At 39.1% G+C, this 25,514-nt stretch overlaps 1 protein-coding gene across 2 annotated transcripts; it reads right to left on the reverse strand.

Annotated features, from left to right (window-relative positions):
- Positions 1-260: 260 nt before the first annotated feature.
- Positions 261-25,514, reverse strand: pex6 (peroxisomal biogenesis factor 6). Of its 2 annotated transcripts, XM_079890230.1 has the most exons (17): positions 24,350-25,514; positions 23,369-23,532; positions 23,198-23,287; positions 22,722-22,827; positions 22,513-22,649; positions 18,033-18,144; positions 15,886-16,085; positions 15,024-15,210; positions 14,280-14,356; positions 14,068-14,200; positions 12,273-12,478; positions 10,414-10,475; positions 10,194-10,302; positions 9,223-9,339; positions 9,066-9,143; positions 8,847-8,986; positions 261-1,444 (listed from the first exon to the last, which is right to left on the reverse strand). In XM_079890230.1, exons 1-17 carry the CDS (start codon positions 25,502-25,504, stop codon positions 1,308-1,310), a joined length of 3,210 nt encoding a protein of 1,069 aa, XP_079746356.1. In that variant the 5' UTR covers positions 25,505-25,514; the 3' UTR covers positions 261-1,307. The 2 variants fall into 2 exon arrangements, with proteins under 2 accessions (XP_079746356.1, XP_079746357.1); XM_079890231.1 differs by lacking the exons at positions 261-1,444; positions 8,847-8,986; positions 9,066-9,143; ... (1 more) ...; positions 10,194-10,302; positions 10,414-10,475 and adding an exon at positions 10,720-10,756.

Genomic DNA, 25,514 nt, shown 5'->3' on the forward strand with positions numbered 1-25,514 from the left:
AATACATATGGACAATTTTCTAATTTTCCACAATAATTATTCTCATTGGATTCTCATTACTATAGTACAATAAATATCATCCTGCCTGAGCGCATTTATAAACATCAAATCAACTATAAAGTAAAACAATTTTTATTTTTAATTACATTTTATTTAAGCAAAATACAATTTGTATATTTTATTAATTATTTAATACATATATTATTTTATGAATTACATTCTTAAATTATAAATACAATTTTTTCCTTTCTTCTGATTTTGGGGTGAAATATGAGGGTTTTCATCAGATTCACTCATTCGCAACAGCACAATCAGTCAAAACATATGCTTGCACAGTTTGACATTTTCACAATTAACTTATCTTTTGAACAATTGTGTCTTCTGTGTTCATATTGTCTTCTATGTCAAAGCAGACACGTAGATTTGTTTGAAGAATCACACGTTTACTTTCAGTTTTCTTTTTAGTAATTCTTTGAATAAACATGGTAACACTTTATATTAAGTCGTTCAATTGTCCTTTGTTATATGTAGTAACAGCACAGTAATTAAATAGTAATTACATATTTATAAACAAGAAAATGTAAACCTTTTTAAAAAAATTATTCTTATTAACATTTCAAAAAAAATATACAGACATAAATCACTGTTATCAGCTCTTTTTAACTTTTGCATAGCAAATTAATTGATTATTACTTAAATGATCTAAAACTAAGCACTTAATATAAAGTGTGACCAATTGCGTGTTTAAAGGAGGAAGATTCAAGTGAATTGTTCTCATTTATATTGTGTGTTTTATGAAAAACACAAACTAGGTGCCGTTCATCACAAACACGAACACAACTATTAACTCACACTGTCTAGCTGAACGCTTTCTCTTTAGTTGTGGTTATTGCAGTGCTAGTCATAAATTATGTTTAATCTCTTAGCATGAAGGGACTGGCCTTCTGATTTGCATTTTTCAGCCCGACTGATTTCCATTCAAGCATTAAGTATGAAACCCATTAAGGAAGACGTAAAGACGTCCTGCGGGATAGGAAAGTGAATGCGTGCAGGTTCCACTTACTACATATTTTATGCTCTTCTTGAGTTTTCTTTAGAGATCATTTCTACTGTGTCCTAACCAGACAAGTCTCTTGTAACGTTCAAAATTGAAGGTGAAAGTGCAACATGACACAATCACAGCCAATCAGAAGACATGCGATGTTTAATAGACAATTATACGCACCAATCAGGTCAGGTTAGGACACGGTGCACAGCTTTCAGGTTCAGTAGGTCCCACTAGAGGAATGGTTTCAGTCGGATGAGTGTTATTTTGAGGTGAACTTCTGCTGGATGAGTTTGTATCTGTTGAGCTGCTGTTCAGAGACGGACGGCTGGAGGCCTGACAGAGCCTGTCTGAAGTCTTCCGAACACAGAGTCAGAGCGCCGGCCTCCGAATCCACACCTGCACCGCAGACAGAGAGATGAAGAAAGATGAAGGAAAGTAGTCCAGACTTTGAGAAAGAACCAGAGAGACAAAGAGTCAGGCCAGAAACATCCTTTACTCAAGTAGACAAACGCAGACGTGAACACTTGGCAGACACTTTCAGGCACACACTCAAACATTACTGAGGCTACCGAGGGCGATAGTGTTTCCTATAAACGTCTGTGTTTTGTTGTGAAGCATTTGCATTCACATACTTGCGTAGAGTTTGTTTCTGGCTCAGAGAGAGAGAACCTGGAATGTGAACACATGGGTTTCAAGCATAAAATGTAATCATTTAATTTCTTCTTGGTTTAAAAATATTATCCTCTAAACTTGACAAATAAAGATCTCAGCTGTAGAACTGTCAAATGCACAGACACTGTTTTGATGGTTGTTTCTTAAAAGGGTTGTTGAATATGATTTCACTTTTCTAACTTTAGTTAGTGTGTAATGTTGCTGTTTGAGCATAAACAACATCTGCAAAGTTACAACACTCAAAGTTCAAAGCAAAGGGAGATATTTGCTTTTACAGAAATCGCTTTTTAAGGACTACAACAAACGGCTGGTAGAGACTACACCACATTCCTCCCGGGTTAGTGACATCACCAACTCTAGAATTTACATAAACCCCGCCCCCTGAACACCATTTATAGATTATCAAGACAGAATATGCTAATCAATGACTAGAAGATAACTACACAGGAATCATCGAGGAATTTATGGAGAATACAGGGCGTTCACGGATGTGTTCAGCAAGCAGCTGGCAACTAAACTTCCACCTCATCAGCCATGGGACTGCGCCTTCGAGCTGGTACCTGGTGCCACACTGCCCAAGGGTAGAATCTATCCTCTATCAACCCTGGAGGCAAAGGCTGGAGACGTGGATGAATACATCAAGGAGGCCCTTAAAGGGATAGGTTACCCAAATATTAACAGTTTATGAGTCTATGAGTCAATGGGGCCCAAGATCTGCTTGGTTACAACCACTCTTCAAGATATCTTACATTGAGTTAAGCAGAACAAAGAAATGTATACAGGTTTGGATCACATTGAGTGTGAGTAAATGATGACAGAATTTTCATATTTGGGTGAACTACCCCTTTAAACAAGGGTTCATACAACCATCTTCTTCCCCTGCTGCTTCAAGCTTCTTCTTCGTGGCAAAAAAGAATGTAGGCTTGAGGCCGTGTATCGACTATCTCTGAATGACCAGACGGTCAAGCATCATTATCCTCTTCCTCTGGTTCCAACAGTCCTGAATCAACTGAGAGGCGCCCGCATCTTCTTCAAGCTGGACCTGTGCAGCGCATACAATCTAATCCGAATTAGGAAGGGTGACGAGTGTAAAACCACCTTCATCACACCATCTGGCCATTGTGAATACCGGGTTATGCTGCATGGGCTAAATGTGTGTTCCGGTATATGCTCCAACGCCTCAGAGACTACCCACTTTACCTTAAGCTGGAGAAATGAGAGTTTCCTCAGCCTTCTGTCTACTTCCTGGGTTACCTCATTGACGGATGTGGCATCCAGATGGACCAGGGGAAGGTCCATGCTACAGTATCAGGAACTGGCTACAACCCACTTCCATCAAAGAGCTGCAAAGTGTTCTGTATGAAAATGCATATTCTATAGGAAATTCATCGCCAACTTCAGCCTGATTACCTCTCCCCTCACTTTATTACTGTGAAAATGGCCCAAGTCTCTGTCTTGGAATCCAGCTGCCACTGAAGCATTTAACCAACGGAAAGAAGCCTTTTGCACTGCTCCCATCCTCAAACACCCCAATCCAGACCTACCCTTCAAAGTGGAAGTGGATGGGCTTTCCGGTGGGCTTTCTTCTTCACACGTTTTGAAGTTACTTGCCATCCAGCTGACAAGAACACCAAAGCGAATGCTCTTTCTTAACTCAACAGATTCCTGAAACCGTTCTCCCTCCAGCCCTCTTTGTGTGCCCGGTTAATTGGTCTCCGAATTATCGGTAAACAGCTGCCAGTAGAGAAGAGCCTGCTCTGCCGAGAGGTCCTGAGAGATGCACCTACTTGCCATCCAACCTGCGTGTGACCATCATGGACTCAGTTCATTCGTCTCCGGGATCTGGGCATCCAGGTTACCAGGAAACCCTCTCGTTCCTCCGTGAAAACTATTGGTGGCCAAGTATGACCCAGGACATCTAACGCTTCATTTGAGGATGCCCCATCAGTGCCATCTCCAAAACACAGAGACACCTACCGGAAAGCATGCCCCATCCACTACCCATTCCTCACAGTCCATGGTCTCACCTGGGAATAGACGTGGTCACCGACCTGCCTCTATCCGACGAAAACACCTATATCCTAGTGGCTGTTGACTGCTTCTCCAAAGCTTGTAAACTCCTACCATTTAAAGGCTTCCTTGCTGCCATGGAAACCGTTTCAGAAACCAGAAACTGTTACATCATGTCTTTCGTAACTTCGGGTTACCTGAAGACATCGTGTCGGATAGAGGCTCAAAATTCACCTCTCATGTGTGGAAAGCTTTATTTTTCAGTATCAGTAAGCTTGTCTTCCGGCTATTACCCCCAAACCAAAGGCCAAACCGAAGCTGGGTCTCTGGTTCATTGGCTCATTCAGCATCTAACACAAAATTAATTATGTGACTTACTGGCTCAACTTACCTCAGCTTAAAATAAACAGGTATACACCATTCATTCCTTCCTGAACTCCTGGGAATGAGGCAACCAGCTAGAATTCCTCATGGACTGGGAAGGATACGAGCCTGAGGAAAGGACATGGGTTCCACGTAATGACATTCTAGATCTCACTTTACTCACTGTCATGGATTCAGCCAGCATGCCATCAGCACCAGGTCCATCAGCTCCACCTTCTCGTTCACAATCACTGTAATACTAACCTGCCACACCTGTCGCTTCCTCATCAAACACCATTCATAAGCACACAGCTCACCTGTGTTTGCTTACCTTCTTCGTCCTCCTCAAGCTAACGATATATCAGACTGTATCTCATCTGCGTGTGCTTCAATCCTGCAGAGATAGAGACTTGTCGGTTAAGTGTGACTGTCGTTTGAACTGCTTATGCTCTTTACTTACCTACTTGACAAACCAAAAGATCGAAACCTATCTATGAATAAAAACCTGTTCAATTCATCTCGATGTCCCACCTCCTGTTTCATGACAATAGAATGTTTCAATAGAATAGCAACAATATTCTAAAGTCTCTAGAGTGTTCTCAGGTTTACTACACAAAAGAAATTAACTTATTCACTTGTTACTGATTAATATTTTTTTAATTAGACAATATTATTATATTTTATAAATATATTTATAATAATCCTAATAATATATTTATATTTAATTGTATGTATATATATATATATATATATATATATATATATATATATATATATATATATATATATATATATATATATATATATATATATATACAGTGAGGAAAATAAGTATTTGATCACCCTGCTATTTTGCAAGTTCTCCCACTTGGAAATCATGGAGGGGTCTGATATTGTCATCGTAGGTGCATGTCCACTGTGAGAGACATAATCTAAAAAAAAATCCAGAAATCACAATATATGATTTTTTAACTATTTATTTGTATGATACAGCTGCAAATAAGTATTTGAACACCTGTCTATCAGCTAGAATTCTGACCCTCAAAGACCTGTTAGTCTGCCTTTAAAATGTCCACCTCCACTCCATTTATTATCCTAAATTAGATGCACCTGTTTGAGGTCGTTAGCTGCATAAAGACACCTGTCCACCCCATACAATCAGTAAGAATCCAACTACTAACATGGCCAAGACCAAAGAGCTGTCCAAAGACACTAGAGACAAAATTGTACACCTCCACAAGGCTGGAAAGGGCTATGGGGAAATTGCCAAGCAGCTTGGTGAAAAAAGGTCCACTGTTGGAGCAATCATTAGAAAATGGAAGAAGCTAAACATGACTGTCAATCTCCCTCGGACTGGGGCTCCATGCAAGATCTCACCTCGTGGGGTCTCAATGATCCTAAGAAAGGTGAGAAATCAGCCCAGAACTACACGGGAGGAGCTGGTCAATGACCTGAAAAGAGCTGGGACCACCGTTTCCAAGGTTACTGTTGGTAATACACTAAGATGTCATGGTTTGAAATCAGGCATGGCACGGAAGGTTCCCCTGCTTAAACCAGCACATGTCAAGGCCCGTCTTAAGTTTGCCAATGACCATTTGGATGATCCAGAGGAGTCATGGGAGAAAGTCATGTGGTCAGATGAGACCAAAATAGAACTTTTTGGTCATAATTCCACTAAACGTGTTTGGAGGAAGAAGAATGATGAGTACCATCCCAAGAACACCATCCCTACTGTGAAGCATGGGGGTGGTAGCATCATGCTTTGGGGGTGTTTTTCTGCACATGGGACAGGGCGACTGCACTGTATTAAGGAGAGGATGACCGGGTCCATGTAATGCGAGATTTTGGGGAACAACCTCCTTCCCTCAATTAGAGCATTGAAGATGGGTCGAGGCTGGGTCTTCCAACATGACAATGACCCGAAGCACACAGCCAGGATAACCAAGGAGTGGCTCTGTAAGAAGCATATCAAGGTTCTGGCGTGGCCTAGCCAGTCTCCAGACCTAAACCCAATAGAGAATCTTTGGAGGGAGCTCAAACTCCGTGTTTCTCAGCGACAGCCCAGAAACCTGACTGATCTAGAGAAGATCTGTGTGGAGGAGTGGGCCAAAATCCCTCCTGCAGTGTGTGCAAACCTGGTGAAAAACTACAGGAAACGTTTGACCTCTGTAATTGCAAACAAAGGCTACTGTACCAAATATTAACATTGATTTTCTCAGGTGTTCAAATACTTATTTGCAGCTGTATCATACAAATAAATAGTTAAAAAATCATACATTGTGATTTCTGGATTTTTTTTTTAGATTATGTCTCTCACAGTGGACATGCACCTACGATGACAATTTCAGACCCCTCCATGATTTCTAAGTGGGAGAACTTGCAAAATAGCAGGGTGTTCAAATACTTATTTTCCTCACTGTATATATATATATATATATATATATATATATATATATATATATATATATATATATATATATAAAATTAAACAATTTATATCATATATAATCATTTTGTATATTACGTTTGGAATAATAATTATTTTTTTTATTTTTTTGGAAGAAGTCTCTTCTGCTCACCAAAACTGCATTTCTCCGAAAATACAGTAAAAAATATAATATTGTGAAATATTTTTACAATTTAAATTAACTGTTTTATGTGAATAAATAGTTGTCCTGCTTAGTCCAAGAGGAGAAAGTAGACGCAGGAATTCCAATATAAATGTAGTGTAATAATACAAGTTAAGAAACACAAACAAACAGTGTTTATTGCACAAACAATACTCAACAATGAATGAAAGAAATTAGGAACTTAAATACGCAATGATGATTAACTCAAAGAATAACAGGTGTGATCGTAAATTAGTGTCCATGACAACTGATTAGTGGCAGGAAATGAAGAACACAGGAAAACAGATGACAGGTGAAACATTCTGACAGAAAACAAAACCAAAACTAAGGCAAAACATAATAGAACTCCCCCCTTCCGGAAGGCGACTCCTGGCACCATAAATGAAAATGTACAAATTAAGTTCAGGAGAGAGGAGGAGCACAGGACTTCCATGGCGGAGCAGACGAGACTGAAGATTCCCATGGAGGAACCGATGGTGGGAGGAGGCATTGGGGGAATTAATCAGATGGAAGCTCTGAGCCCAGATGGTACGAAGACCCAAGGCAGAACCGATGGTGGAAGGAGCGAGGGTGGAGTTAGCGGCCCGACCGCCAGTGATGGAGCCAAGAGATTTGGAGACCCGGGTGAAGCTGAGGTGATAGTGAGATCAGATGACATCGCAGGATCTGGAGGCCTAGAGGGACCCACATCGACGAGCACTCGAGGTGAAACCAGGGTACCAGAGGACTGAGGCGACTCCGATGTGACCAAGGACCAAGGCAGAGCCAGAGGGAAAGAGCACAACGAAAGTCCCGGAAGTCTATGGCGCAGGCAGAGCGATGTCTGACCAAGGTGGAGCGGAGGGGATGAGGGAGCCCGGTGGAGCCGTGAGGACAACGGTCCCAGGTGGAGCCGAGGGGTAGAGGAGCAGAAACTGGATTGGGAGCCCGAGGCAAACCCAGGGGATCCACTCTTCAAGGCAGAGCTGGTGACCGAAAGATCCGCGGGGAATCGAACCTGAAGGGTGGAACCAACAGAGGAGGAGACGAGGGACTGGAGGGAACCAGCGGAGGCGGGGGCAAGGAAGTGGCTGGACGTGAGCGATGGCATTAGCTGGGGATATGCGCACTGCAGACACCTGAGGATGGATCTATCCAGGTTCCTCTGGTCATGTCCAGCGGGCAATAATAATTAGCTCCAACCAAGTAAAATTATTTAATTGTTTCGTCATTAAAATTAAAGCGTTGGGTAAGCTGACAAAAGCGTATTGTGAAGCCCTTCAAAGACGAGGGCGATAAAGTCCACTGCATGCTCCATATAAATCCGTTCAAGGTCGAGTATTCTATCATGCTTAGTCCACGGGAAGAGGAAGGCAGACGCAGGAAATCCAATATAAATGTAGTTTAATAATCCAAGTGAAGAAAGACAAACAAACTGTGTGCATAGCACAAACAATACTCAACAATGAATGAAAGGAAATGAGGAACTTAAATACACAATAATGATTAACTTAAAGACTAACAGGTGTGATCGTAAATGAGTATCCATGACAACTGATTAGTGGCAGGATAAGGAGAACAAAGGAAAAGAAACTGAAACTAAGGCAAAACGTGATAATAGTCAAATGCAATTCATTCCTATGATCAAAGCTGAATTTTCAGCATCATTACTCCAGTCTTTCTCTCGTTTTTACAGCTCAACATTTTTGTGGAAACCTTGATTTGTTCCAGGATTTTTGGATGAATAGAAAGTTCAAAAGAACAGCATGTATTTGATATATTTAACATTATAAATGTCTGTCACTTTTGATCAATTTAATGCATCCTTGCTGAATAAAAGTATTAATTTCTTTCTTTTAATAAATCTTACACCAAACTATTGAATGGTAGTGTGTCACGATTTCCACAAAAATAAGAAGCAGCACAACTGTTTTCAACATTGATAATAATCAGAAATGCATGAAAACCCTGCATATAATGACTGACAACCGAACACTCCTAATTGCTCTGAGGATCTGAAGTGAAGGTGATGGCATTTTCATCAAACATTTGCCATTTAGTTTGACATGGTTAGTCATTTCATCCTTCATTTGTTCATTTTTCCACATGTGTTGCTCTGCACTGCATATTTGCTTGTCACATACCTTCAGTGATGAGTGAAATCTTCCTCTTGATAGCGCACATCATGGCATCCGAGCAGAGCGCGTAGAGATCGGCTCCGGTCAGCTGAGGAGGGCAGGACTCCACGACCTCCGACAGACACACGCTGGGATCCACTTTAAACCTACAAGCAGAAAGCAGAGAGTCACATCACATAACACACTAACGCACTGAGAGAGAGGAACGTCATGACAGACACTCACTTGCGTAAGATTGCCTTCAAAACCTGCAGCTGCGACTCTCTGTCTTCATTCACACCAACATACACCAACTTATCAAATCTGAAAAAGGGCAAATTGCTAAAATTCATGCATTTCATTCAAGACAACAATTGAAGAGCTATTATCTGAATCTGTTTACCTGCCAGGCCTGAGCAATGATTGGTCCAGCAGATCAGGACGATTAGTTGCTCCGATCACAAAGACGTCTCCAGACGAATGAAGACCATCCAGCTCAGCTAAAAGCTGCGACACAACCCTAGTGATACAAGTGACAAAACTTGGCTTATCATGATGCAACAAGCCGTCCTGTAGCTCAAACAGTAGATCATGGCACTAGCAACGCCAAGATCATGGGTTCGAATCCATAGCTGATAGAATGAGTATCAAGAATGCAATGCAAGTCCCTTTGGTTAAAAGTGTCAAGCCAAGCCAAGTCATCTTCATTTATATAGCGCTTTTAACAATATAGATTGTTCCAAAGCAGCTTTACAGTGATGATAGGAAATTAAAGTAAAGTGTTTTGGCTTTATAGCAGCTCTAGGATAAAGTTATTGTCCAGCTAAAGTTAGTTTGATTGATTCACTTGATTCAAAAGTGTCTGCCACTGAAACAATCCTTTAACCAATACAATTGAAGTTTCTTGATTCACGACACAAAAGCAAAAACTAACATGCTATTGGACACACTCCTTATTTAAAAGTATCTATATTAATAATAAAAAAAAAAAGAAACTAAATTTTCTCAACTTTTCTCAAATCTCGTAAGTAAACATTGCCTCTAGTGGTGGTGGACAGTAACAAAGTATTTTAGATGTGTTGCTTTACTTGTAATTAGACTTGTCATCAAACTGTTAGAAGTTGATCAAAACTTTACAGGTTTCATAATCCTCAATATGACCACATTACACATTAAAAACTAATAACTAAATACTAGTAGTTGTAGATCTTTTCGAAATGACGTCACACTAGTTCGTTCTTCAATTTCGCTCAAAGTATACTGTGGCCTTATTAATCAGACAGCATTCTCACACCAAAGTACTACTAACACAGAATAACTAGAGTTGTTATTTTTTCTGCACGTGGTGTAGCGTTAAGGTGTTGTGACGCTGACCTGTCCATCACCCCTCCTGAGTCTCCACTGTGGCCTCTATTAGGAGCCAAAGAGTCCAGCTCATCGAAGAAGATAATACAGGGAGCAGCCGTTCTGGCCTTACTGAACACTGAGGAAGACAGAGAGGGAAACAGTAACCAGATCAATCCCATAAATACAGGGGAAATCAGCTCATATGCATCACTAGATTGAGATGGGTAGTTTATTTAGTTCCTCTTACCCTCTCGAATGTTCTCTTCACTCTGACCGACGTACATGTTGATGAGCTCAGGACCCTTCACACTGAAAACAAACACCAGACACATTCATTATATGAAAGCATGTTCATTCAGTGTGTTTCACTCAACCCTCTACGCACACGCAATACAATCGCCATTGGCTGGTACATTTTTTTGGTTACTCGCCAATCTGATATACTATTCTATATATATATATATATATATATATAACTGAACAAGGACTGGTGGTGGTGCTTAAGATATTGTTGGTCATTAAGTGCATACCTGTCAACATTTGGGGGGGGGGGGGGGGGTTAAGTTCTACCACATGCGGTTTCATGTCATCTATGCATTACACACCCCATCGCCAAATCATAGAAAAATTCAGTTAAGACAGTTGTATTCATCTTAACAATACACAACAAATCAATATACAGAAAAACAGATTTCTAAAATAAGGTATAGGCCACAAATCTGTGAGTTGGCTACAGTTTTCAAGACTGAACAGGTGATGTTGTGAATATTCAGTTACTGTAAGAAACTGTTCCAGCGGGTGGAGTTTACTGTACTGGATATTACACATCTGAATATTAGCCTACTCCATTAACTGGAACAGGTTTTCACTGGAACTGAATATTACATCCAAATATTGTTATGTAATCAATCAGAATATTGTTGTGTAACTTCACCTATTGGAACAGTATTTCACAATTTTTCACAGGAACTGAATATTACAAACAACTATTGCGAAAGGATGATTTACAAAACAACTATTGTGAAAGCGTGCACGGATTATGAATTTGTTCACTGTTACCGTTGTACGTAGTTTTTTTTTTTCTTTCTGTATAGTTCTATTTTGTTAATAAATTTTGCATTCTATTTTGGCTTTCTCGTGTGTCCCTATTTTTGTTGTGTCCCTTTTGAGCCATGGGGCGAAACGGGTACGGATTGAAAAACCAAAGCAACTGTACGGTTTACAAATCTGAGCACAGCTGAGACTTTTTCTCTGGTACTTTTGGCGTAGGATATTTATTTCCGTCAAGGTCAGGCTGCGATGTCAAATGTATTCCCAGGAGTGAGTGATGCGCTTTCCGCTTTTAAAGTTTTATAAAATAAGTAGCCTAAGATATGGCTTGAATGATTTAAAAGCATTAGCAAGAATAAAAGCACATCATATAATGTAACGCCATGCACGAGTTTCACGAGAGAAATAACAAAACAGGAGGGAGGTGGGAGATGGGTGTGAAATACGGGAGACTCCCAGGGAAAACGGGAGTGTTGACAGGTGTGATTCAGTGTTTCTGTAAAAAAAAAAAAAAAAAAAAATTTGGATAATAGTAATTGATAATAGTAATTATTATTATTAAAAGATAATAATAATCCTACTACTAATAATGACAATATACAACACATGAGCTGCCGGGTTCATGAATGTTAATCACGTTGTCAGCGTTCGCTCGAACTGATTTGCTGAAATTAAACCAGGGATGAGCGCCAGCCAATGAGATTGCTGTTTGCGCATTAGCTCCGCCCACTCCCGGAGAAACCTGCACGTCTTCCGCTTGTTCTTAAAACCTGAATAATTCCAGATGAACTCTGTTATTTTGACAGGAAAATTCAAACAAGAATATCGTTCACATGTAGCGCGTCGTTTTGCGTGGCATGCAAGACTCTCTCTCTCTCTCTCTTTGCGTGTGTGAGAGAAACGCGACGGCGAGGGTGCGCCTTCACACTAGAGTTTACGGTACGTCAAATACACATTATTTAGTCGCCAAGAGAGAAATTTACTTGTATATGCGAGTGATTGTAGAGGGTTGTCTCTGCTCTCTCTCACTGCACTCAACACTTGTCACGTGCTCACCTGAGGAAGGTCATGGTGCACTCGGTGGCCACGGCTTTAGCCAGCAGGGTCTTCCCCGTGCCGGGCGGCCCGTACAGCAGCAGGCCGGAGCGCCGCAGGCCCAGCGAGAGCAGCTCCGGGTGATCCAGGGGAAGCTGAATCGTGTCCAGAATCTCCTTCTTCACCTGCTGGAGCCCACCGACGTCCTGCCATCTCACCCACGGGATCTGGCACACACAACAGAGGACTAACTCTGGGCCTGGAGCCGCAACCACAGCTCCAACGCTTCAGATCGGACTGCTACTTAAAGGGATACTTCACCGCTGGAAAGATCAATGTGTATTTAAATTGGGTCATTTATGTAGTAGAAATGTGAAATTATTTTAGAAGTTGGAGCTTTCTAGACTGAGAAAAGCCAGAAAATGTATTTTTGGCTCATGTGGATGAAAGACTACAACTCCCAGAATGCACTTGCTTCGCTGCCCTACGAGGACACTCCCAAGCCACGCCTACCGGTTACAGAGGACAGTATCAGGAGAAATGATACAGCTAGGCTACTAGCTGACTCAAAACTGAAGAGACGCCGTTTTATGGTGAGATCCCCCTATGGGCGGGTTGAAGACATGCGGGACGAGCTCCTCCTACTGGCTGGAGTCTCTCGCCTCTGGACAAACAAGCCTCAGATGATGATGCTAAATGACCATTTTTGCGTCATCTGAGGTTTTTTTCCAAACACACAATACAGAAATCTCTCGTCTCAGGGGGACATGAGGGAGCGAAGCATGGACACTCGTTTCTACTGATACAAAGCTTAATGCTAATCGGCGAAGTATCCCTTTAAGTAAATCGTAAATTATGACAGAATTTTTTAAGAACACATTTAAACATGAACAACGTGAACAAAAGTGCTTTTAATTGTATTGAATGTGCACTTGTAGTTTAAAATCAAAATAAGTGTGTTTTTCAGTTACTTTACTGGCAAATAAAGTAATATTAATTAGACAAAATTTTACACCTAAAGAAAGTCTTTTTCGTGACTATGTTTCTTAACACACTGAAGTAGCCTACATTTTAAATGTTCATGTTTTAATCATCTTTGTGTTGTGCTTTAAGGAACTGCACTTATTTTAATGTGTGCAGAGTAACAAGCACAGTAAAGTTTTTGATATTAAATTTAAAGTCAATTTTAAATGTATTCAATTACAAATGTGTAATTACAGATATGTTTTAATACATGACATACAAGTTTCAATAGAAATGACATTAAGGTATATTTGAGTTTACCATAAGTGTTTGTCAGTACCATATTTCAAAGATAACAGAAGTACACATGAAATCCTGAAAGTCCTACTTAAGTGGGTCTTGAAGTGGCTCTAAAGTTCAGCTAATTGCATTTAAATTTGAATGAATTTAATTGAAATGAAAATGCAATTAAGTGTGCAAAAACATTACATTCAGTTTGCACTTATTAGTATATTAGTATATTCGGTAACACTTTATTTAGCAGTGGCCTTGTTATACATGTCAGATGTAGTTATTATAGTAATAACAGAAAATAATGCATAATTACATGCAACTAATCATAAACCAAACCTTAATCCTAACCCTATATCAGTACATGTAGTTCATTATTATTACTCAGTGCTTAAATGTATTACACTGTAACAAAGAATAAAGTGTAACCATATATTCTTTTCAAAGGTATATTATATTTTGGTATAAGGTATTTTGTAATAAGAACTGTTTTTTACAGTATGCTAAAGAGTACTTCTGTTCTGCAAAGGCCTAAAAAACTCCAAAAACCAGGCAACTGTACTTTAGGCGCTCCAATGGCGTGTGAGTGCGCCTCCTGCAGGACGTCCAGCGCCGAGCTGAAGTCCTCAGACGAGACGCTCACGCCAGACACACACAGGTCCTCCTCGTCCTGTTCATTCGCCGCTTCTGGAAAACTACACAGCAGAAACACCTCGACAGTGTCAGGAACTATATCATCCATGAGTGAATGAGCGGAGTCGGGTGAACACTTACTAGGTCTTCAGAAGTCTTCTGTGAGCGGCTTTCCCAGCGTTGGTAAGAAGTGCGCAAAGATCTCCTAAAACGAAGCCCTACGGAAACAAAGTCATCATGAAACGCTTCTGGGAATCCATTTTAGTTCGGTAATGTGATGTAAAGGAGTAGTTCGCTTCAGAATTAAAATTTCCTGATAATTTACTCTCCCCAACGTCATCCAAGATGTTCATGTCTTTCTTTCTTCAGTCGAAAAGAAATGAAGGTTTTTGAGGAAAACGTTCCAGGATGTTCCTCCATATAGTGTCTTCAATGGGGTCCAACGGGTCGAAGGTCCAGATGTGAGTTTCAGTGCAGCTTCAAAGTCTCGACACGATCCAGCCGAGGAATAAGAGTCTTATCTAGAGAAACCAGGTTGTGGTTAAAAAGTATATAAATGTTTATTTAGTTGTAAAATGTCCGCTGGTTTGTCTAGATGAGACTCTTATTCCTCGGCTGGATCGTGTCGAGACTTTGAAGACTTTGAACTCACATCTGGACCTTCGACCCGTTGGACCCCATTGAAGACACTATATGGAGGAACATCCTGGAATGTTTTCCTCAAAAACCTTCATTTCTTTTCCACTGAAGACAGAAAGACATGAACATCTTGGATGACGTGGGGGAGAGTAAATTATCAGGAAATCTTAATTCTGAAGTGAGCTACTCCTTTAGTGCAGCAATTTCCACTGAAAGCAGAGATGGATGATCAGTCAGATGTCTCACAGCTGTGTGTTTGGCTATCTTGCCCAGATTGACGTCTTTTCCCAGCAGCAGGTCGTCACTGAGGCTGGCCAGCATCGCCCTGCGCTGCTCCTCGCACAGGCTCTCTATCGCCACCTGGTGCACAAACGCTGCCATCACATCTGAGGACAGCTCTCTCTGTCCGCTCACAGAGCCCACCACAACCACACTGCAGGAGAAGAGGAGACGCTAATGAAGTAGAAGTGATGAGCAGGCTTTGAAATGAACACCCGCCAAATGCGGGTCAAACTCAACTGAGGCGGGTAACGCTGTCAAATCACGAGCCAGTTTGGCGTGTTATTATGTTTACTCACTTTGCTGGGGAAGTTCTTGTAAGCCAAATCTGAGTCGTCATGATATACTGAATACAGCGTATTACGCAGAATCTGCTCATATCTGGCTTACTTAAACAAGCGTCTCTACGCTACAAATAACGGCGCGCTTGTTCATTTGCAGTGAAGCAATAGCGAAGATTAAAAAGCATTTGGTTAACAGTAAAGACTTTATTTTCCAACGTCCTATTTTTTTTGATGTTCTTTGTGCTGTATTGATCATCTAAAACACATTTTTGGTGAAAAGGATGAGGATGAAAGAGGAAGGGAGGAGATGCTGGATGACAGGATTTTGTTTGAATAAGAAATGAATGTATGAAATCCAAATTATATTATATATAAGCTGTGGCGTAGTTAATCTGGTTTATTTCTTCTTCTTCGGCTAGTAGAGGTTCTGAATGGCCGGTAACGTAATTTTGTAGCCAAATTGGTTGGTGAGTGAAAAAGTTACTTTCAAACCCACCAGCAGAACTTCCCTTTACGCTGCAGGTGTTGTTGTGTGTGAGCCTCACCTGGCATGAGCATCTGCCACGAGCCGGCAGAGCGAGGCCGCGACCCTGGAGTCCGTCTCGGGGCCATCCCGCTGGCCGAGCAGATGCAGGTTTCTCATCAGCAGGACACATGGGTGATGGAGCTCGGCTCTCTCGAAGACGGACTTCATCTTGGCCTCGCACGCGGCTGCAGTGTCGGCGCAGAGAGTCACGCAGTCCACCTGAGCGGGAACACACACACACTCATTCACTACTCCTGTCATACCAGGACATCAGACCATTAAATATCAGGACGTCAGACCTTTAGATATCAGGACATCAGACCTTTAGATATCAGGACATCAGGGGCCTGATGTATAAACGTTGCGTACGCACAAAATGGGCATAGAAATATGCGTACGCATTTTTCCACGCACATATCGGGATTTATAAAAAATAAACTTGCCGTAAATAAGTGCGCACCGTAAGGATGCTCTTGACCGTGCGTACGCACTCTTTTAGAAGAGTATGTGTTTTGGCGACACCAACTGGCCCAAATAGCAATAACTATTTAAAATGAAAAACTTTTAAATTATCCTATTACATCACCCAATAAATCAAATTGCATCAACCTGAATTATCATTATGATATGATTATGATGGAGTTTGATGGATTCATTGATTTTAATAAAATTTGGACTCTATTTCATTATAGCTCTGCACTGGTGTCTTGCAGAAGATCACTTTTAGACAGAAAATCTAAAGAAATACAAGATAATACAAATATAATTTCGCTCACCAACCTGTCACTTGAAGCAAATATCCATCCCTTCTTAAATGTCCGCGGCAGTGAGTGCGTTGGGCCGTTTAGTGAAACTGACGCAAATAACAGTTTAAATAAATAAAATGATGATTTAAACTATGTTTTACTTCTGATATAGGCTACACATTTAGATTAAATATGCCATTCAAATTAATGGAGAACACTTAAACATGAAATCATTACTGAGAAGTTACATTTTTTATATTCAAATTCAATTAATAGAAATATTTGTTGTGGATGCGATGTTTTTTAACACTGTTCCTGTGGCATGCTTTAATGTTTTAACCACAGAGATAATTGCTTATCATGATAATAATACCAGATTGTCTGAGAAAATAGTTTCGTGCAAATAATGCCCAAGGCCTATCTGTTTCCATTAAAAATATAAATCAATTAAAAATACTATTCGGCCAGTGGAAAAGATTAAATGTATTTTACACTATTTGATTTATGTATTCAAAAACAAGACAAGGATAGTTAACTACATGATTTTTATTAATGTAATGTGTCTTGTACCGTTAAACGTTATCACGTGGATGAATAATCATATGCAAATGATATGCAGACGAGGATATGCATAGTAAAACTAGGTGTTGTAAGCTCCATATATGGTTATTTCAGGGTGGAGAGCATGTGCGCACAATCTTCCGCTGACTGGGATTTATAAAGTGAATTCTGCGCAGGTTCTGGCGTACGCACGGTTTTATAAATCTGAAAACTTTTGTGCGTACGCAAATTCTGCCTTATGTGCGTACGCACACTTTAAGGATGAAATCTACGCAAAGTTTTATACATGAGGCCCCAGACCTTTAGATATGAGAACATCAGACCATTAAATATAAGAACATTGAAAATGTGGCATTAGTTCCTTCATTGTAATTTAGTTAAATCATGGCAAAAAGTTACTACAACGTGGCCATGATTTAACTAAAATGAATTAACAAATGAGTAAAATGTGGTCACAATTGAAATAAAATGAGGGAAGTAATTAGAACAATGTGGCCACGGCTTAAACAAAACAAGAACACAAATTTAAAAAAAATTAAACTACAAAGGGAACTAAATAGTAAACTGTGGGGACGAATTCAAGAAAATAAATAAATGTTGACTAAAAAATATACAAATATTTATTTCAGTGTATAAATCTATCAATGAAAATAGTTCAATGAATCAATCAGATTTACCCAATATTTGTGTGTCCTGTGTGTTTTTATGCTTATTAGAGCATCACATTTGTTAGCGACATGCTAACATCAAACTCCACCTGAATCAATTGTGTGAGACTGAACTCATGAAGATTTTGATGCTCATAACTGCAGAAAAACTCAAGACTCGAGAGAAATAATGAAGAATAATCCCGGATCACCTTAATGAGATGCAGATGTAGCCTCCTGCTAGCTGCTTTCACCACGGTCACCTTACCACTGCCGCTCGGACCCATCAGGAGAACTGAACAGCCTCGACTCAATGCAAGAGAGCTGCGATAAAATAATGTTTAAAAATATGTGTGTAAATTAACATCTGGTCACTTCAGCATTCCTGCAATACATACAGTAACAGCTAATAGTTAAAACATCTTCTAATGCAGTACTTCTCCACCAGAGGGCTCAGGATGACTTAAACGTATTTCAATTCATAAATTAGCATGAATAAATGCATTTAAATCCATCTTTAAAAACACATACAATCGAGATGTAAACTGAAATCATGTTTCTGTTTTTCTTTTTTTTCCTTATTGTTTCTATTGAAGAATATACAGAACAGAAGGTGGAATTTTGCAATTTTGAGTTATAAAGTCAGAATTACATGAAATAAACTTGCAATGTTGAGTTATAAAGTCAGAATTACGTGAAATAAACTTGCAATTTTGAGTTATAAAGTCAGAATTACGCGAAATAAACTTGCAATTTTGAGTTATAGTCAGAATTATGTGAAATAAACTTGCAATTTTGAGTTATAGTCAGAATTATGTGAAATAAACTTGCAATTTTGAGTTATAAAGTCAGAATTACATTAAATAAACTTGCAATTTTGAGTTATAGTCAGAATTATGTGAAATAAACTTGCAATTTTGAGTTATAAAGTCAGAATTACACGAAATAAACTTGCAATTTTGAGTTATAGTCAGAATTATGTGAAATAAACTTGCAATTTTGAGTTATAAAGTCAGAATTACATGAAATAAACTTGCAATGTTGAGTTATAAAGTCAGAATTACGTGAAATAAACGTGCAATTTTGAGTTATAAAGACAGAACTATGTTAAATAAACGTGCAATTTTGAGTTATAGTCAGTATTACGTGAAATAAACTTGCAATTTTGAGTTATAAAGTCAGAATTACGTGAAATAAACGTGCAATTTTGAGTTATAAAGACAGAACTATGTTTAATAAACTTGCAATTTTGAGTTATAGTCAGAATTATGTGAAATAAACGTGCAATTTTGAGTTATAAAGTCAGAATTACATGAAATAAACTTGCAATGTTGAGTTATAAAAGTCAGAATTACGTGAAATAAACGTGCAATTTTGAGTTATAAAGACAACAATGTTAAATAAACGTGCAATTTTGAGTTATAGTCAGTATTACGTGAAATAAACTTGCAATTTTGAGCTATAAAGTCAGAATTACGTGAAATAAACGTGCAATTTTGAGTTATAAAGACAGAACTATAAACTTGCAATTTTGAGTTACAGTCAGAATTATGTGAAATAAACTTGCAATTTTGAGTTATAGTCAGAATTATGTGAAATAAACTTGCAATTTTGAGTTATAAAGTCAGAATTACGTGAAATAAACTTGCAATTTTGAGTTATAAAGTCAGAATTACATGAAATAAACTTGCAATTTTGAGTTATAAAGTCAGAATTACATGAAATAAACTTGCAATGTTGAGTTATAAAGTCAGAATTACGTGAAATAAACGTGCAATTTTGAGTTATAAAGACAGAACTATGTTAAATAAACGTGCAATTTTGAGTTATAGTCAGTATTACGTGAAATAAACTTGCAATTTTGAGTTATAAAGTCAGAATTACGTGAAATAAACGTGCAATTTTGAGTTATAAAGACAGAACTATGTTAAATAAACTTGCAATTTTGAGTTATAGTCAGAATTATGTGAAATAAACGTGCAATTTTGAGTTATAAAGTCAGAATTACATGAAATAAACTTGCAATGTTGAGTTATAAAAGTCAGAATTACGTGAAATAAACGTGCAATTTTGAGTTATAAAGACAACAATGTTAAATAAACGTGCAATTTTGAGTTATAGTCAGTATTACGTGAAATAAACTTGCAATTTTGAGCTATAAAGTCAGAATTACGTGAAATAAACGTGCAATTTTGAGTTATAAAGACAGAACTATAAACTTGCAATTTTGAGTTACAGTCAGAATTATGTGAAATAAACTTGCAATTTTGAGTTATAGTCAGAATTATGTGAAATAAACTTGCAATTTTGAGTTATAAAGTCAGAATTACGTGAAATAAACTTGCAATTTTGAGTTATAAAGTCAGAATTACATGAAATAAACTTGCAATTTTGAGTTATAAAGTCAGAATTACATGAAATAAACTTGCAATGTTGAGTTATAAAGTCAGAATTACGTGAAATAAACGTGCAATTTTGAGTTATAAAGACAGAACTATGTTAAATAAACGTGCAATTTTGAGTTATAGTCAGTATTACGTGAAATAAACTTGCAATTTTGAGTTATAAAGTCAGAATTACGTGAAATAAACGTGCAATTTTGAGTTATAAAGACAGAACTATGTTAAATAAACTTGCAATTTTGAGTTATAGTCAGAATTATGTGAAATAAACGTGCAATTTTGAGTTATAAAGTCAGAATTACATGAAATAAACTTGCAATGTTGAGTTATAAAAGTCAGAATTACGTGAAATAAACGTGCAATTTTGAGTTATAAAGACAACAATGTTAAATAAACGTGCAATTTTGAGTTATAGTCAGTATTACGTGAAATAAACTTGCAATTTTGAGCTATAAAGTCAGAATTACGTGAAATAAACGTGCAATTTTGAGTTATAAAGACAGAACTATGTTAAATAAACTTGCAATTTTGAGTTACAGTCAGAATTATGTGAAATAAACTTGCAATTTTGAGTTATAGTCAGAATTATGTGAAATAAACTTGCAATTTTGAGTTATAAAGTCAGAATTACATGAAATAAACTTGCAATGTTGAGTTATAAAGTCAGAATTACGTGAAATAAACGTGCAATTTTGAGTTATAAAGACAGAACTATGTTAAATAAACTTGCAATTTTGAGTTATAGTCAGTATTACGTGAAATAAACTTGCAATTTTGAGTTATAGTCAGAATTATGTGAAATAAACTTGCAATTTTGAGTTATAAAGTCAGAATTACATGAAATAAACTTGCAATTTTGAGTTATAAAGTCAGAATTACGTGAAATAAACGTGCAATTTTGAGTTATAAAGACAGAACTATGTTAAATAAACGTGCAATTTTGAGTTATAGTCAGTATTACGTGAAATAAACTTGCAATTTTGAGTTATAAAGACAGAACTATGTTAAATAAATGTGCAATTTTGAGTTATAGTCAGTATTACGTGAAATAAACTTGCAATTTTGAGTTATAAAGTCAGAATTACATTAAATAAACGTGCAATTTTGAGTTATAAAGACAGAACTATGTTAAATAAACGTGCAATTTTGAGTTAGTCAGTATTACGTGAAATAAATGTGCAATTTTGAGTTATAAAGACAGAACTATGTTAAATAAACGTGCAATTTTGAGTTATAGTCAGTATTACGTGAAATAAACGTGCAAATTTGAGTTATAAAGACAGAACTATGTTAAATAAACGTGCAATTTTGAGTTATAGTCAGTATTACGTGAAATAAACGTGCAATTTTGAGTTATAGTCAGTATTACGTGAAATAAACGTGCAATTTTGAGTTATAAAGTCAGAATTACGTGAAATAAACTGCCAATTTTGAGTTATAGTCAGAATTACGTGAAATAAACGTGCAATTTTGAGTTATAAAGACAGAACTATGTTAAATAAACGTGCAATTTTGAGTTATAGTCAGTATTACGTGAAATAAACTTGCAATTTTGAGTTATAAAGTCAGAATTACATGAAATAAACGTGCAATTTTGAGTTATAAAGACAGAACTATGTTAAATAAACGTGCAATTTTGAGTTATAGTCAGTATTACGTGAAATAAACGTGCAATTTTGAGTTATAGTCAGAATTACGTGAAATAAACTTGCAATTTTGAGTTATAAAGTCAGAATTACGTGAAATAAACTGCCAATTTTGAGTTATAGTCAGAATTACGTGAAATAAACTGCCAATTTTGAGTTATAAAGTCAGAATTACGTTAAATAAACGTGCAATTTTGAGTTATAAAGTCAGAATTACGTGAAATAAACGTGCAATTTTGAGTTATAGTCAGTATTACGTGAAATAAACTTGCAATTTTGAGTTATAAAGTCAGAATTACGTGAAATAAACGTGCAATTTTGAGTTATAAAGTCAGAATTACATGAAATAAACTTGCAATTTTGAGTTATAAAGTCAGAATTATGTGAAATAAACGTGCAATTTTGAGTTATAAAGTCAGAATTACATGAAATAAACTTGCAATTTTGAGTTATAAAGTCAGAATTACATTAAATAAACTTGCAATTTTGAGTTATAAAGTCAGAATTATATGACATAAACTTGCAATTGCAAGGGGGAAAAGTCAGAATTGCGAGTTTATATTGCAGAATTGCAGAACGTTGTCAGATGTGAACTGAGAAGGAGGTCAGGACTGTAAGATGGGGGCGCACACGAGCGCCTGTACCTCTCGGTGAGGTGCGGCTGGATGATGCTGAGCAGTTTCTCCACAGCGCCGGACAGGCCAGCGGGACTGAGACTCCTCCAGAGAGACGAGCCCTTCGGCAGCACAGAGCAGGGGCACGGGCTGTGGGCGGAGCCTCCCTGTGACAGCCAATCAGAGCTTCAGCAATCTGCATATGACAACTGATGAATGCGATTGTCTTCATTCCTCACCATGTACAGTGAAGTGTGACTGGAATCAGCCAGATATGAAGAGCCCTCGTCCTCCTCAGCAGAAAACCCACACACCTGCTTTACTCTGAAGTACAGCACTGGCCACCTGCCAATCACAAAACAGGCAAGAGTCTGACTTTCAAAGATCATTCAAGTCACCATGAAATCAAACTTCTTAATGATTTATCAGTGCATGTCATTATTGTGTTAAAATCATGTTCCTCATAATCTTGAATGAGAATATCTTCCTCTCGCAGCATCTCTTCTCTTCTCTGATGATGTGGGCGGGGCTACAACCTGTCAATCACATGAGATCAGCCAATAGCAAACCACAACCATCCAAAACAAAATCAAGCCCCGCCCACATTTGTTCTTGTTCCTGAAGCGTTTCACTCAGATATACGACACAATAGAGAAGAAAAGACCAGCGCAACTTCAGTCTCATGCAAACATTAGTGGCTCTGCTGAAGATGAACCTGCAGCTGAGGATTCCTTCAGAGCTGTTCTCTATCAGATCAGGATGTCCTTCCGATGGGATTCCCAGGATATTCCCCTGCTGAACAAGCCTGAACACAAACACAGCATTCAGGGAAACAGACAGACAGAGAGAGTGAGACTGATGGGTGTGTGAAGCGCTCAGTGGGCACCTGGGTGTGCTGAAGTGTGTGTGGAGGAGTGTGTCGAAGGGCCCGTGCGAGGCGTAGTCAGGAGATATGACCGCTTCAATGCGCAGCTCTCGAGCGAACGCCGGCGCCGCGGATCGACACGCGCTCGCAGACGTCCCCGTGCGCGGAGACTCCTGGTTCCACCTCTGCTTGATCGAGACACAGAGACATCCGGTCACATGATTCGGTTTTCTGGTCTTTAATAATGTTCTCAAAATGTTAGCACAAAAAGTAAAAAAAAAAAAAGTTTATGGAGTGTTCTTTCATTTTTCATTTTCTGAAACGTTTTAGTTGAACGTTAAATTTTAACTTAAAGGATTAGTTCACTTTAGAATTAAAAGTGACCCCCCCCCCCTCCACGTCATCCAAGATGTTCATGTCTTTCTTTCTTCAGTGGAAAAGAAATGAAGGTTTTTGAGGAAAACATTCCAGGATTGTTCTCCATATAGTGTCTCCAATGGGGTCCAACGGGTCGAAGGTCCAGATGCGAGTTTCAGCGCAGCTTCAAAGTCTCGACACGATCCAGCCGAGGAATAAGAGTCTTATCTAGACAAACCAGCGGACATTTTACAACTAAATAAACATTTATATACTTTGTCTAGATGAGACTCTTATTCCTCGGCTGGATCGTGTCGAGACTTTGAAGCTGCGCTGAAACTCACATCTGGACCTTCGACCCGTTGGACCCCATTGAAGACACTTTATGGAGAACAATCCTGGAATGTTTTCCTCAAAAACCTTCATTTCTTTTCGACTAAAGAAAGAAAGACATGAACATCTTGGATGACGTGGAGGGGGAGTAAATGATCAGGACATTTTAATTCTGAAGTGAACTACTCCTTTAATAATAATATTGTGAAAAAAAAAAAATCTTCTAATTTCCATTTTTTAAACTGTGAATTTATTATTTTAAAGCTCAAATTACTTTAGCATCACTGTCAGAATTATTCCAGACGTCTTCACCTTAATTTTGATGGCCTTATTCCCGACAGGCACTGCCATCCCCCCCGACAGGTTAAACCACTGAACTGCTGAGATCAAGCCCACACTGTCATTCCCATCCGTGTGCTGGTGTGCTGGCGCGTCAAAGGCTCTGACTGAGGCCAGATGGACCCGTCCCTGCCTCTTACAGGCGCTCTCGCCATGTCCCGGGACAGGACTCGCACACACAGGAGTCTTCTTGGCCTTATCCGCTGGGACGGACACAATGACCCACTCCCCGTTAAACACACCCAGCTTCAGCAACAAGCTCTTGCTCACAAATACACAGCTGTCAACGTCCAAGCCCTCATCCGGCTCGAGTCTGGACAGGATTCCTCCTGGTTTCTGGAGATCTGGGACATCAACCACCCGGATGTCAAGTCTGCATTCAAGAGCCTGCAAAAAAGCACTGAAGTCCAAGACTTTGCTGTTGAGCAGAGAGCTGGCAGAGCTCAAGCTGTTGGCGTACTGGGCGAAATCAGACACGCAGAGAGAGGACGACGCCAGTCTGGAGCTGATCGTGATGGAGGAGGTGTTGCTCAGGTCCAGATCTCTGCAGTCCGACACCAGCACACTCGTGTCCACTGTGATCATGCCCTGGCTCACAGGTGTGCACTCGAGCACCAGCACGTCTGACATCTGCGCATGCGCAGCGCCCAGTGAGTGATGGAAGGGGAGCAGAAGCGAGTCCCCCTGCCTCGCTAATAGAGTCATCCCGGGACAGGACAGTAGGACCAGCAAACCACTGCAGAACTGCTCTGAACAAGCCCATTTAAAGCTCTGCTTCGTCCGAGCGCCGAGCACAATCCTCTTTAAAGGCAGCAGGGACTGTGGACGAACCGTTCCCAGCGAATGCTCCCTCAGCCCGTAGTGTTTGAGGAAAGATCTGCTCGCGTACACAGCGAGACACGTGTGAGTGTTTACATCGGTCTCCTCCTCTGGAGTGATGTGCGCGCACACCAAAAAGCCCCGATTAGAGGGTGACTGCAGGTCCGTCGGGGAAAATAACAGCGCGTATGTGGGTTCAGTGTAGTCTGGAAACTTCTGGGTGAAGTGTGATTTGTTGATAAGCACGTGTAGAGGATGAATATGTGATGGAAAGTCGTCAAGACACTGCAGCTTCATGGGGGCCGCCATGTTTGAAGAC

This window comes from Squalius cephalus, assembly GCF_949319135.1.
Source record: "Squalius cephalus genome assembly, chromosome: 13".
Taxonomy (NCBI): Eukaryota; Metazoa; Chordata; class Actinopteri; order Cypriniformes; family Leuciscidae; genus Squalius; species Squalius cephalus.